Source organism: Hemibagrus wyckioides, linkage group LG15, assembly GCF_019097595.1.
Source record: "Hemibagrus wyckioides isolate EC202008001 linkage group LG15, SWU_Hwy_1.0, whole genome shotgun sequence".
In the NCBI taxonomy this organism is placed as follows: domain Eukaryota; kingdom Metazoa; phylum Chordata; class Actinopteri; order Siluriformes; family Bagridae; genus Hemibagrus; species Hemibagrus wyckioides.
In genome coordinates, this window is record NC_080724.1 from 16,005,627 (window position 1) to 16,021,239 (window position 15,613).

The 15,613-nt window shown below is 42.7% G+C and overlaps 1 protein-coding gene across 16 annotated transcripts in view; it reads left to right on the forward strand.

The window, feature by feature from the left end:
* camta1a (calmodulin binding transcription activator 1a) overlaps nt 1-15,613 on the forward strand; it is a 407,198-nt gene that overhangs the window by 353,085 nt on the left and 38,500 nt on the right. For 11 of the 16 annotated variants that reach the window (XM_058410173.1, XM_058410174.1, XM_058410175.1 and 8 more), the window contains 3 exons: nt 6,930-7,083; nt 11,986-12,174; nt 12,670-14,915. In XM_058410173.1, the coding sequence (XP_058266156.1) occupies nt 6,930-7,083; nt 11,986-12,174; nt 12,670-14,915 (2,589 nt within the window). The remainder of the gene's footprint in view (nt 1-6,929; nt 7,084-11,985; nt 12,175-12,669; nt 14,916-15,613) is intronic. The other 5 variants (XM_058410188.1, XM_058410180.1, XM_058410181.1 and 2 more) reach the window with 1 other exon arrangement.

Below are 15,613 nucleotides of genomic sequence, written 5' to 3' on the forward strand. Positions count from 1 at the left end.
ATAGAGTGAGCACATTTAGTGAAAAGGACAATTGAGACTTTAAATGTATCGTGGAATGGACTCTCAGAGATCCCTCCATCCGTCCATTTTATGTACTTATCCTACACAGGGTCACGGGGGAGCCTGAATCTTATCCCAGGGGACATAATGGACAGGGTGCCAAGTCATCGCAGAGAACAACCCTACACACACTCACACTCTATATAGATGTGCCAGTCAGCCTATAACTCTTGTCTTTGAACTAGGGGAGGAAACTGGAGGAAAACCCTGAATTATTCTGATGATGCTGTCTGAAGCAAAAAATCGCAAGTAAAATATTTATTTGGTCATGAAGCGAGATTTCAAAATACATCATTTGATGTGCTCACCAGTGGACAATTTCTGGTCTAAAAGTCGCCGTTGTCGTAAATCCTGCTGTAGAACCTGGCCAAGATTTTATTGCGATCATTTCTTACAGTGCACAAGGTAATAATCTTAAAAGACTGCTAGAATGGTACGGTCTAAAACATGCATAAGAAAGCAACCTGCTGCAGTGGTTTATGAGATCACTGCTACTGTTTGTCTGCTTATTAATATTCCCATGTATTTAAATACTAAAGTAATTCTGTTCAAATTCAGTTTTTATAAAAGGCAGCCCTAACACACACACACACACACACACACACATGCTACTACAGAAATCCAATGCCTCATTCACTGGATTCACAGGGCATTCTGAAACGCTCAAAGTTAAAGGATATTCATTCTTCCTATTCATTTTTCCACCCACACTTATGCTAAAATTCAGCTACTCGTATTCATGAGCACACACACATGCTGCGGTCTCTGCTTTTAACATGAAACTTCTGAACGGACCCCTGCCCTGTGCTATGACCTTATTTGCATGTGGCTTATTCCTCTAACACTCATCTTGACTCAACTCTAAGATCAGCCTTCTAATATGTACAAAGAAGTACAGGAACACTTGTGAGAACACATAAGGACGTGTATAACATGGTCTGAAGGTGTGTGTGTGTGTGTGTGTGTGTGTGTGTGTGTGTACAGCTGAGAAGTCTCAGCATCTATATTACTCAGACTGCTCTAGGTCTTTACTCCTGACTGAGCTAAAGGTTTGGCTATGGCATTTTGGGCTTGAGCTTTGAAGCTCACGGCTGGCAGTTATCAGAGCAGAGCGTGGCTTGGTCCGTGGCGCTGACTCACAGATGTGCTCCTCCTTCTCTCTCTCTCCTCATCTGTGCACTGGTCCGGCTAGATGAACATGTGCACAAGCTAATGGTGTTCTTATCGTTCCTGTGAGTGCTGAGTACAGCCCGTTAAGCTTGCAGCTTTTGTCATTTGCGACGGGTAGGAGGAGACGTGCTGGGTAAATCCAGCTCTGTTTGGCTGATCAGGTCAATGAGTCAGGGTCAGCAAGAGGCAAATGAACAGAAATCATTCAAGGATTTTATTATGTATAGTCAAGACAAATAAACAAGGCATGTCTACAGAGGATCTGCATTATATTCTCACAATACATTATATTTGCGAATGTAATACCTGACTTTTTGTAGAGCAATTATGTCTCCGTTCATATGTATATCTTTTTTTTTGTAATGGAAATGAAAAAATACACTACATCAAATACAAGAGCATCTACACCGATCAGGCATAACATTATGACTACTAACATTTGAAGTAAATAACGCTGATTATCTCCTCATCATGGCACCTGTTAGAGGGTGGGATATATGAGGCAGCTGGTGAACATTTTTTCCTCAAAGTTGATGTGTTAGAAGCAGGAAAATGGGCAAGCGTAAGGATTTGTGCGAGTTTGACAAGGGCCAAATTGTGATGGCTAGATGACTGGATCAGAGAATCTCCAAAACTGCAGCTCTTGTGGGGTGTTCCCGGTCTGCAGTGGTCAGTATCTATCAAAAGTGGTCCAAGGAAGGAAGAGTGGTGAACCGGCGACAGTGTCATGGGCGACCAAGACTCTTTGATCCACGTAGGGAGTGAAGGCTGGCCCGTATGATCCGATCCAACAGACGAGCTACTGTTTTGCTTTACTGTTCTCTAAGTTAATGCTGGTTCTGATAGAAAGGTGTCAAAATACACCATGCATGATAGGTCAGGGCTGTTTTGGCAGCAAAAGGGGGACCGACACAATATTAGACAGGTGGTCATAATGTTATGCCTGATCGGTGTATAGGAACAATGCTGAGTCTAAATCTTTTGCTCCTAATTTGAATCTGATTCAGGAATGTTCAAAGCTCTGCCTCTTCTGCTAGATAGGACAGGCAAGTGGTGAAGCAGTCTTGGTTCATCATCTGGGTATTAATACAAGCACATTTAGACATAAAAAAATACCATTTGCGATAGTTTGATCTCATTGGTTATGCCCCATGTCCATTGAAACATCTATTTCAGTGCCAGTCAGTGACAGAATGAAGTGATGGATGGAAAAAATGGGAATAATGCTGTTGGACCCAGACACCACTGTGCATATCTAGAATTAGCCCTTCAATGAAAGTTATTTATTTGAAAATAATGTTTGTTATAAGCTAAATCTTTATGGGATGGCATTGTGGTTTTATTGGTATCACTGACAGCTCCAAGGTTCCCAGTTTGATCCTGAGCTCAGGTTACTGTGTGTATGAAGTTGGGTGGATTTCTTCTCTAAATTCTCTTCCTGGTATCCATTCTGGATCCACTCCAGAATAAAACAGTTACTGAAGATGAATGAATGAAGAAAGCTTCATAGATTATAAAGTGTCGCGCGTGTGATTTTATATTAATGCAATTTACAGTACAGTAAAAGAGAAGTACCAGAGCAATGGCCACCTCACGCTCCAATACCCCTCCCCTTCACATCCCAAAAGGCACTTAGCATGAGGTAGTGATTTCTAATGAATGTCCTTAATAATGAGAAATGCCGCTTGCGCAATACCTGAAGTCTGCACACGCTGCAACTCTATCCCCTACTCAAACCCCTCCAGCGTGGAAACAGGCAATGGCCTCCGCCGAGGGAACCACCACCAACCCAACCCGAAGACTGCGCTCAACTATTAATCAATGCCTTAATGAGATCTCATTCTCTGTACAAAATAATGGCCAGGAAATAGTTACCCCTTGAGTGTTTTGCTGTATTTTTGGGGCTGCAAAATTCTCAGGATAATACACAAAATGCTAAAAGAGAATGGCTTGCAGGAAATTAAATTAGATTGCCAGTTTTATTTATACGAAACTCCCCAGTTTGGGTGTGTTGTTTTGCTGTGGCGGTGGGGAGAAGGTGAAGTCCTCACATAAAAGTACTCTGTAGCAATGAAGCATGAGTAGCATAAGCTTTTGGTCCTCTTGGGTTTATAACAGATAACAGATTCGTGTGCAGCTCCAAAGATTACTCGTATTTGGATGGGTTGTATTTCTGCCGAATATGCATTGTAAAACAGGAACAAATATGTTCGCTCGGAGATAGGTGTGTGTGTGTATGTGTGTGTGAATATTGGTAAGGTGAGGAAGGTGAATCAGTATGCAGGTATGCATGAGTGTGTGGGAGGTTATACGCCTGTGCACCCGAGTGCATTTGTGTGTGTGTCTGCCTGTTTTTAGAGACTACAATCTGTTCTCGCATTTTGCCTGTGTGACTGAATAACTTGTGTGTGTTCAGGGATAAATTATAGGTCTTTTGCCTCTTTTTTTCATGCATATAAGCGTGCGGTCATGCATTAATATCTGTATCATGTCAGCCTCCATCTGTGTGCGTGTGTTTGTACCTACTTGCATACATTCCCAGAGGGTTTTTCCCATTCCTCTCATGCTAGTTAAGGATCGAGGGCATTGCCCTGGTGATTAGCACAGCTGGCCACACCATATGCGGGCAAGACGCTGATTCTCAGTGCAGAACAGCAGCACCTTTTCTCCACTGCGTACTTCACTGACCGGAGAGCGTCTCGGCGATCACCTCGGAGCAAAACCCACTTGTAGCGCACTTCCCCACCATCGACATGAAAGAGAATAGCTCACCAAAGACTGCTTTTAAAGCCCCTTTTGAAGACAAAGGGCTTTTTTTTGGATTACCTTTGGATTTGAATTTTAGATCAGATCTTTTTTCTTTAATCCGATGTAGGTGCTCTTCAAACACCTTGACACTTTCACTGCAAATATCAGTCAAAATGTTCAGGCGCAAGTCCATGCGGCGAATTAAAGGAATGTTTGATAGTAAGAACTGCAAGTTCAGCTCATAACTTGTACTGTTGCCTTATCAGCCCTGTACTTAGGCTGAGTCCTCCTCATTTTTTTGGTTGGGAATGTTATGGAAATTAGAGGTTAAAGGTATAGTCGGCAACTTGACAAGTTGAAACTCTGAACCAATCAGATGTGCTCTCCGAAGCCGCCACCCCCCCCCCAACAGATTAGCATGCCTGGAAGCAGTGCGGGAGGCGGAGCTTTTTGAATTGGCAAGCAGCTCGACTGAAAGTTAAGAAGAGACAGTTCTTTGCGCTGATTGGTTGGATTTTGGTGGTCCACCTCATTTTTTTCATTGACGTCTACGAGAATGTCAGGACAATTCCAGCAGATACTACCAAAAATGTTTTCATGGCTGACCACACCACAACTCCTCCTTAACTATTGATATGTTTATCAGGACTCTAGCTGTTGTTAGCATCGTTATCACACATTGGTTGCTATATAGTAACAAATAAAGGGGCAGCAAATCAGTGATGGTGACCAAATGGAGGAGAGGGTCCATCTCATCTCTGCTCCATATCAAGGTGATTTCCTCCAGTGACCAGCCTTCATGACATTTCCTTACAGATGAGTTATTTAGAAAATGAACTAAACTGAATTTCATGTAACCAACACTAACAAGCAATCAGTATCATAACACCAAGAGGTCAACAATGGGTACTGCAACAAGTGCTAACTGATGACCATTAGGAATCACATTGTCCCATGCTCAGAAAAAAGTCAGACAACAGGACAGGTTGCCAGATTGGGCACTAACACCTGAAACCACTAAATGTGATTTGCCAGACTGTATACTGAATAACTGCGTGTAGTTTTGCTTTCAGCTGCTTATTAGGAAGTTCGATAGTATAAATCCTATAGCATAAATCAGGTGTTGTTAGAGATTATGTTGTTACTAAAGTCGACTTTCCTCACTATAATCTATGATCACGAGCTGATTACCTCAAACATCTCTTTAATGAGATCTGAAACTAAAGGAAAGCGACCGTATAACTAAAAAGCCCAAATCCCCAGTTGAAGTATAGCTTAACGTGCACAGGTTCATTTACACTCACCGTCTTGTAATTGAATTTTAAAATTAAATGAATTTTTTTAAAATAATAATTAAAAAATATCTTTTTGGGAAAAATTCCAAAGACAAATCTGCTCATATTTTTTTTTCCTTTTTTTTTTTTTTTTTGGTAAACTGCTCCCACACAGGACTCCATCTCACATCAGCTTCATATCTCATTGCTTCTTCTTCTTCTTCTTCTTCTTCTTCTGTTTCGTGTAAATGATTGCTGCGTTGTGTGCTCAGTAATTACATTGCACCCTCTTGTGTAGAATTTACAATTATGACAAATTATTTAAATTAGCTTAATAGAACACTGGAAGTTGTTAAATTTTATAATGTAGTCGACTGAATTAATTTATTGAATTAATTACAGTTTGTCGACCTTCGATTAATCATTAACAACCCTAATTTTCTTGAGGTTGGGTTTTTTTTTTTGCTCTTCAGAATTCAGCTTTCCGGCTTAAACCGGCTTCGAGCCGACTGTATACGTAGCCGATGGGATGTGCTTTACGGTAGCGGTCCTGTCAGAACAGAGTAATAAAAAGGTTGAGGTTATTTAAGTGGATGCTATAATTAGTGTGATGAATGAACTGGAAGATTGTTGTGTGTGTAGTAAGTAATTGCACATTGAGGAAGGTGTGGTTGCCATGGATGTGCTGTTTATAGCCGTATCATTGCCTCTCTTTGTTTCTTTCCAGAGAGATTATTATGAGGCTAGTTTTACACTGTAATGTGTGCAGTATTACAGTATTCACTAATCAGTATGTGTGTGTGGGTGGGTTGGTTGGGGTGTGGGGTGGAGGAGGGGGGGGGGGTCTTACTGTGGGTTGTTATGCGTATGTGTACAGTAAGGATGGTCCAGTCAGTGGCCTCTGCTTAGATTAATGGTGCAAGCTGAGAGGCAGTCCAGGCTAGCAGCGCCTTGATTTATTCACCACTTAACACTGATGAAGCTTCCAACAGCACACACTGTTATGTTGGCAGCACATTTTTCTTTATCACATGGCTTTGCAAGCCTACATTTGCGTTTGCGTGTGTGTGTGTGTGTGTGTGTGTGGAAGACTTTTGTTTTAATATGAATATACGCTTGTGTTCTTATTGTTTCAAGGTTGTGCTTCTGTGTGTGTTCGTAATGAATAAAATCAGACTGGGACAGTTTTGTTGTTTGTTTTTTTTTAAAACGCTACTCTTTACACTGCCATATAGCAAAGCTATGATTACGAAAGAGAATTGATGTTATTCACAAGGGCTCGATATGCTTTCAGAATGCGTCTCTTAGTCATAAGCTGCCAATTGAAGAAAATTATCCGGCTAACACTTGCTGCCCGTGCATAGCTTCACTAAGACTCCCTAAATACAAGAACGCAGTGGAGTGCATCGCCCCTGTGTCAAGGTGAATACGACCTCATTAGAGGAAGCCAGAGGTGATCTTTACAGCTAGGGGGGGGGCGACATACAAATGAAGATTTCTCCGTTTGTCAGGCTTGCTTGGCATCTTTGCTGAGTTTGATAGTGTTTCTGCGGGTTTATTTGTGTCTCTGTGGATGTGAGATAACGTCTAGGAGTTGTAATAGCTCTTTACACGGTTGTTTGTGTTGCTAAACGCGACCTACTGCTAAATTTCGACTTCTCTGATGTTCTCTCTTAGAATCCAGACATCGTCCTGGTGCACTACTTAAACGTGCCGGCCATAGAGGACTGTGGGAAACCATGTGGTCCCATCCTGTGCTCCATCAACACAGACAAGAAGGAATGGGCCAAGTGGACCAAGGAGGAGCTCGTGGGGCAGCTCAAACCGATGTGTGAGTATTATCTCCGTCTTGTCCTTCACCTTTCATTTAGACCCAGGTATATGAATACTCAGTGGAGAAATTTGTTCATCCATTAATCATTAGCAAGATTTTTTATCCTGGTCAGTGGCTTAGTGGGTATCCCGAGAACGCTCTAAATGGGAAACCAGTCCATCACAGCACACCACACTGGGGCAACTTACATTTATCTCCTTTAATACAGCTGAGCAGTTGAGGGTTAGGGGCCTTGCTCAGGGGCCCAGTAGTGGCAGCTTGGTGGTCCTGGGATTTGAACAATTTTCTGATCAGTAGTTTAACCACTTAACCACTAGAATTCAGGAACTCCAGGATATAACCTAAGACCCTTCATTATTATACTGATTCTATGAGAATAAGGCATCTATCATATCAGAGGTTTTTCTGGCCTTTCGTTTTCTTTTCAGAATAATACAACATGACCCTGAAGTCAAACTGGGAATAATCAATTAATAGAACTGTATTAATGCAAATTAAAGTCTTGTTATGGCTGTTACAAGGAATATGAGTATGATAGGCTAAAGGTTAATTCAGAAAGCATACAATTTTTTATTGCAGTTTGCCTCACAGGCAGCAGAGGGCTCTAAAATGTATATAAACCGCTCATTTACGATCATTAATATCCTGTTTGTTCTTGACCCCATTCCTTTGAGACCCATTAGATCAATTAGACTTGGTCCCATTCCCCTTTTAATTTTTTTCTTTCGCATGCCTTTGTGTTAAATATCTTTACATACATCATATCCTATGGGCTTGATGCCATGGTAGTTTTTGATGAGGATCTTGATGATAAGTCTAGACAAACCTAGACTTTAGAGACACATAATTACAAGAGAAAAACAGGAAGTTTTTAGCACCAGGTGCATGCTCTAAGACGTTCCCATGTTTCCGGGTCTGGGTGTGCCTTTCGTCTGGGCCTCCTCTCTTGTTTGGCTAGCACACTGAGCATGCACTGGCTTCCCGGCATTCAGTGGAGGAGGGCAGCAACGTTATTGATTGATGCGAGTGTGTAGGAGGAAGAGTGTCTGACTCACTAGAAATCCTTCACACATATGCTTCCCGCTGGAGTCTCCTTATAGAGAATGCACAGGATGTTCGCTGGTGCATGTGGGTGTTTGTTAAGAAAAAAAAAAAGTGGTCCAGGTCATACAGTGGATCTGGGGACACATCTTTAATTAGGCCAGAGCAGGAAGAGCAGCGGTATGTTCGGGTGTTTGCCTGGTATCTTGTAAGGACACTTCTCTGTGCCTGACGAGCTACACTGATCGTTTGAACTGGGACGGCACTGTCAATGTAATGAATATATGAATCCACCTCTTTGCTGTCAGCACTTTTGGAGGCAGAGAGGCAGCTGTTTGAATGCAGACGGCATTCTAAACACACACTCGTGTTGCCATCACCTTCTGTGGCAATCAATTAAATGCCCCCCCTCCTCCTTGACTTCAGGACAGACACATAAACAAAGTTGTTTATTACACCTGCTGTCTGATCTGCATTTAATAATTTGCAGTAATGCATTAAGTCATTAACTTTCTAAACCGTGTGAACAATGGCGGAAGGTTGGACCATCTTGTATCAGCCGTGCTGCTCTGCGAGTCCAATGACAGGGCTACTGTCTATGTCCCTGGTGTCAGATGACCAGAAGAAACACAGCTGTAGAGCAACAATACCACCTAGCGGTCACTCTGTGGATGTACAGCATCCTGTCAAGCCTAGATGATTTCCAGCAGATAAATTGTACACTGTATTATCCTTGCATTATTCATGTGTACTTTATACATCAGGCCTACAACTAACAGGGTCCCCTGAGTGGCTTGTATGTTACACAAACAGCTTCCATTCATAAGGGAGGAACGGAATATCTAAGCATCCCCATAATTCTCCATGTGACTGTCGAGGAATTTCCCAGTCCTCGTAGGCAGGCTGCTCATATTCCGAGAGATAACAAGTTTTCCCCCTTCACATTATCAGTAGTTTTATGCTTCTCACTGTGTTTGATACTGTGCAATACATTAAGATTTCATTCATCACCATTACAGAGTTCCCTGGATATACGGAGATTCTTGTGTGTCTGAATCAAATAGTCTTGCTTGAGTTCTGTAGTTACATGTGTAATTATGCACCTCCAATGAATTTAGTTGAACGTTTACAATTATGGACAATTCATCCATCCTTTTCCAACATTATCTTTACAAACACACAGTTCTGAGTCACATGGTTATTTGTAAGGCTCTTAAAATAAGTGCTGTCTAAGTAGGATTAGATGTCACAAGCAGCCCAGCTTGACTCACATCATCCAGCTAATGTAATGAATTAACCCACATCCATGCCTGATGCTTATCCCAATTTCTGTAAACACCCTGGAGCTGGGAGGCAGCAATACTGCCCGCTGTTGTACCGTGCCGCCTGCTCTATCGTCTAATTCTGATTTATATATCCTGAAGATTAAAGTGGCTGTATTGTGCTTCCTGTAACACTGAGGAAATGTGAATTCTATAGCTCTAGCATTTTAACACTAGCAAAAACTCTTCTGGTATTTACACCACCACTGAAAATGTATTTATTTTTTTATTTTGTAAGTCAAATTAAAAAACCATTAACATACATACTGTGATTGGCCCGCTATTGCATTCAGTTGAGACACAGGCTACATCCCAAAAAATACCATTGTTCTGGATAGCAGTCTACTATATGAAGTAACAGATGGTGGCACACAATTGTGTATAAAAGTGTGCAATTTGGGGATGTACTCACAGGTGCACCTGTTTCCCACAAGACAGAGCTATCCATAACCGTCCTCCAACTGCATTATCTTTGTACAATGGAAAGGCTGAGAAAGGCACCCCTCAGTTGTTTAGAAATACATATTTAAATGTAAACAATGAAGGTGCTGTGGGAGAATAATCATCTGAAATCATCTGTTTTAGACACACAGTTCCCCCTATCTATGCCCCATATATGTGTATCTGTGTTCAGATTTAAAAGTGGGTCTGTATTTATTTATTTATTTATTATTTTTTAAAGAAAAAAAGAAAGATTTGATTTTATTTTATTTTATTTTATTTTATTTCATTTTATTTAAACCACTGAGGAAAAAACACAAGATGGAGAAACACCAGCATCATGACCATGGCCTGAATTCTGGCTCCTCAACCACTCAAGTTTATAATTGATTTCAATTACAGATGTGTATGAGATGATTTTTGACTCTCATTGACTTTCAACCAACCTTTCTGGCAAGCTTTCTAAAAAGAAATCCTGAATTAGTACACCTCCTATTCATATTTGTATTTGTTTAGAATGCATTATCTGTTCGATCTCAATAATATATTCATATTTTTAGTACGCACTCAGGAACAACATACAGTGTCTGAAGCAAACATACTGTATAGTTCAATACTGTATAGGCTGCCTTGCCAAGTCATGTGATTGGGTGGGTATTGATTGAATGTTCTGGCATTTGGCAAGTCAGAGAGACAAAGATGCCCTGGTTATACATCACTGTCATTCTCCTTAACTCAGCAGGGACTTAACTCACATGTGAAGGAGTGCACATGCCAAAGCCGTGAGGTGTTTTAAAGACAAACAGATTATATCTGACTGTGGAAAGTGTTTCACAGTCTATAAAAACTACCTTCCAAATCCTGATTCATTGTTTAGCAGAGAGTCCATCCTGCACGTGGCTGAACCCTTGCTGTTTCTGACTCGAGCTGCCTCAGTGCTCCCTCCGGCCTCACTTTGAAGCCTTGCTTAGTTCAACGGATTTGTTTGGAAGTTTATTCCAGAGTGGGTGTAATGTGTTATGGCATGTTGCGGGGTTTTTCTGGCCAAGCGCGGAGCTCGTTGGGGCACAGCCACTTGCTGTGTGTGTGACAGCTGCTGTGCTTTCTTTTTTTTTTTTGTGCTTATTCATACAGCAGCATGCTTTTATCTCTCTTATTCTGTATGCCTCTGTTGTTTTCTGCCTCTCGTGCTCTCTACCCCTCTGCGACTTCACCCTGCTTTACGAGAGGTGAAGGAAGAAAGCCAAGCTCATATTAGGGACTGCCAAAATGTTTGATATTCTAAATGTACTCTGCTCCAGAAATATCTTTTCTGTGTGTGTGTGTGTGTAAGAGAGAGAAAGAGAGCAGGATGTAGTGCTACAACAAGACTATTAAAAGTGCACAAAAAAGCTTCTTAGAGGTTTTCAGAAGATTTCTAACCTGGAACTTCTTGTTTTCTTGTTTTGAATGCTTAATGTTTTCGAGGGGAAGGTGGCATCAAAGATGGAAAAAACAACCATAATCCTTACTCAGATTTAAATCAATAATGATTTAATAATTCCAGTGAAAGTAATGATGAAATATTTATGGTACAGGCGCCACGTCACTTGTCAGCAATGAAGCAGAAAACCCCCATGACCTTCAGCTAAGTCAAAAACTACAAACCATGTCACATGACAGATGTCTGGTCATTTTTCTTTGGACTTCAGTGCAACCTCATGTGGCACGCTCTAGGGGTTCTCAAATGTTTTACATCCAAAAAGCCCTTTAAATATTTAGCAAAATCCAATTAGAGCTCGAAACCAATCTCACATAAAAGTAAAAGCACTTTGTCGGTGTACACTAAAAAGAACATGGATAAAAATTCTAAACAAAACCTGAGCAATGCACACTGAGAGAGGGTATTTGTGACAATAAACCTTTTCACAAGGGCTCCCAAACTGCAAAAAATTAAATATGTTTCTAAAATCATTTTAAAGTACTCTAAAAACCAGATCCTGTTGGTGAATGGTATTGATGAATGATGTCAGGTTAGACTTAAGTTAGACCTAGGGTTAGGGTTAGGTTTAGGGTTACATCAACTGTCAACTGTGTCTTCTCTCTTCCTCCACAGTTCATGGCATCAAGTGGACTTGCAGCAATGGGAACAGCAGCTCTGGTTTTTCAGTGGAGCAGCTGGTGCAGCAGATACTAGACAGCCATCAGACCAAGCCTCCTCCCCGGACTCACAACTGCCTCTGCACTGGCACGCTCGGTAAGGGACAGAAGGGAGACACAGAGATGGGCCAAGAGAAAAAGACAGGTATAGACAGAAGGAGTGGTAAGAATGGTAACATGGAAATGTGCAGGTTTCATGTACTTTGCACTTGCTAAACTACATGCTTAACGTAATGGTTAAGAATATTATAATATAGTACAGAATGCCTTGTAATAATGAATCCAATAGGGGGCATCATTCTCAGTGACAGGGGCTAGATTATTTCATACTGCTGCCAAGAAAGGTTAGAGATGATTCCTGTTATTAATTGATGTCAAGTTACATAGACACAAACATTTGTATCTAATGTTATAGTGGAAATAATTTGATTTATTGATGAAGGCTGCATGATAGTTTATTCTCTTGCTTATGCAACAAGCAAGCACAACTCATTAGCATTTAATATTTGATATGATGCATTTATAATATCTGAGGAAAGCCATTGAAATTTCTCATTCTAATTTATAATGGAGACTGTAGTAGTCTGCTGTCACACTGGGAATGTTGCTATTCTAATTTCTTTCTTCATGTCTCTGTCAGGTGCTGGGAGCAGCGTGCACCACAAGTGTAACAGTGCTAAACACCGTATCATCTCTCCTAAAGTGGACCCTCGCACTGGCACCTACAGCAGTGGTCACTCCGAGCTGCAAAACAATGATGTGTCAGAAGGCAAAACAGAACACAGCCATGCTGGGGGTAAAGCCGGCACAGGGGCTACAGGAGGGGGCACATCACGGGAAAAACGCAATGGAAAAGTGCATAAGCCTGTACTGTTGCACCAGAATAGCACTGAGGTCTCATCTACCAACCAGGTGGAAGTTCCAGATACCACTCAGAGTTCACCTGTGTCCATCAGCAGTGGCCTAAACTCAGACCCCGACATGGCTGACAGTCCTGCTGTTACCGGGATGAGTCACGTGGCCTCAGTAATGAGCAGCCTATCCCAGAGCGTATTCATGTCAGAAGTACCAGGTGATCCGGTCTACAGCATGTCCCCAACAGGAAGTGCTAATGCTCACCTCATGGGCCCCGATGCCACCTCCCATGGACTGGTGCTCACTGTCACCTCTGACAGCCATAAGTTTGCCTTTCCGGGCAGTGGGGGCACAGAGACAGGCACACCAGGAGCCTCAGATGGACTCGCTATGTTGTCTGCGGCTGGAGTCTCTGAGGAGCTCGTCCTCTCAAGCAGCCTGGATTCAAGCAACATCAAGCTGCCAGAGACCAGCATGAACTTTGATCCAGACTGCTTCCTGAATAACCCGAAGCAGGGCCAAACTTATGGGGGCAGTGGGCTGAAGCAAGAGAATGGCTCTCCAGGTACCTCCTCTATGGCTAGCACCAACGGCCTGCAGCACTCTCCGTCAATGTCCAACTCCAGCTACACCTTCAACTCGGAGATCATCAAGAACATCAAGACTGAGGACACCTCCTTCGAGCAGCAGCTGGCCAAAGAAAGTGGCTACCAGATGAGGACAGTAGTAAGCTGTAGTGTTTCCAACGGTTCAGGCTCGCAAAGCTCACTAACATTAACCGCAGCAGGCTCACTACTGCCTTCTGGGGGAGGACTGAGTCCCAGCACCACCCTGGAGCAAATGGATTTCAGTGCCATAGATGCAAAACCTGACTTTTCATCCAGTACATCAGTGGGTTATGACCAAGCAATGACCAACACTCATTTGGCCCATCAAAGCCACTCACCCAGTTTCTTCCTTCAGGACACACCACAGTCAGCCCAGAACCAGCAAGGCAGGCAAAATTCAGTCCAGAAGAGCCATTTGCTGGAGCACAACTCCCATGACAGGACCTATATGGGCTTACAGGTGGTCAAAACAGACTCGCCTGGTACCAACGGCCATCTCCACCACCACCATGGTCACCAGAACCAGCACAGACCCACCTGCAATGGAAACTCAGCTACAGAGAACCAAGGGCAGAGTGGATCTCTTCAACTATTGCAGTATCCAGGAGGCTTCTCTAGCCTTGGGACAGAGCATGAGGATGTGGTTGGCCATGATCAAACTGGCAGTACTGCTTCCAGTCAAGCCAGTAGTGCAGATACCAGATCAGATGGCATGCTCAAGCCTGGGGATCACCTGCAGGCTTGTGCAGGGGGCAACACAGAGGGAGGAGGATCAGAGCACTACCTGCAGCAAGGTCCTGAGAATGGAGTAAGTAATGAAGCCGTAGCTCTCAGGAACGGGAATTCCAACGACAACACTAATGGCCAGCAGCAGCTGCAGCCTCTTCTGCAGGGGGCTGGGTTGGTACAGGGGCTCTACAATACAGTGGGGACCCACCAGGGTCTAAGTGAAGCTGGAACTGGCACTACCGGCGGCACCGGCATGGAAATCAGCCTGGATCACTTCGACATCTCCTTCGGCAACCAGTTCTCTGATCTCATCAATGACTTCATTTCAGTGGATGGAGGAGTCACCGCTGTGGGTTCTGGCGGGGCACTTTATGCCCATCAGCTGGTTGCACCACCTGGCTCAGACGGGCAGACAGTCTCAGGAGGAAACCAGCAGCAAAGCCAAGGGGATGGGAACAACAGAGTAACAGGATACAACACTTCTGACCTCTGCCTCCAGCCTTGCTGCAGTCCCCAGGGTCTTGGTGGTGGAACAGCTGGTGCTGGGGCTTCAGGGGACACAGGCTCACTTTCCTACATGCATGTAGCTGACGTTGTATCAGCAGCAGTGGCACAGGGCACACTGGGTATGCTGCAAGCCACAGGGAGGCTCTTTATGGTGACCGACTACTCTCCGGAATGGTCCTATCCAGAGGTGAGTTCATTTAACTGTAAGCAAAACATACGCTTGTCATTTACTTATCTTTATTTAACAATTTTTATTTCAATTATTTCAAGAACGTACAATACTAGATGAATTATAAGCAATATGAAAACCCTTCCCCACCTTTCCTTGCACAATTCTTCTGAGGAGTTAACCTTGCCTGACCGGATTCTAGCTTTCAGCTTCAAACAGGCAAGCTTTGAATCTCAATAAGTAGAAGGTCTGCCTTTTGGGTGGTTCATTTTTCAGCACACAGGATGAGCTAATGAATCACATTGCAAGGGAAAGCTACAGAACAGAAAGAGCTTACAAATTAGGGTTGAACACTGATTTACACATGTCATGTGAGACTCAGGATTACTGAGTGCAGGAAAAAAAAATAATTAAGACAGAAAATTACCACAGCCCATAAATTTATTGTTGTTCTCATGTTGTGTTAATTTACCCTTAAAATACTGAATTGCTGAATCGCTGAACGTTTCTTTTGTAGGACGCATATAGCATATAAACCTGTCACTTCTGTTTATTAGACGAGTCTTTTTTTACTTGATGTTGGAAAAATTCCACATTTGAACAAATTGTTTGATATAGAAATATTTAGGCGCCCCATTTTTATGTGTTATTTCTTCTTCTGTGTTGCTAAATATTCTCCTGTTGAGGACATTAAGCGGCAATTGCATTATAATACC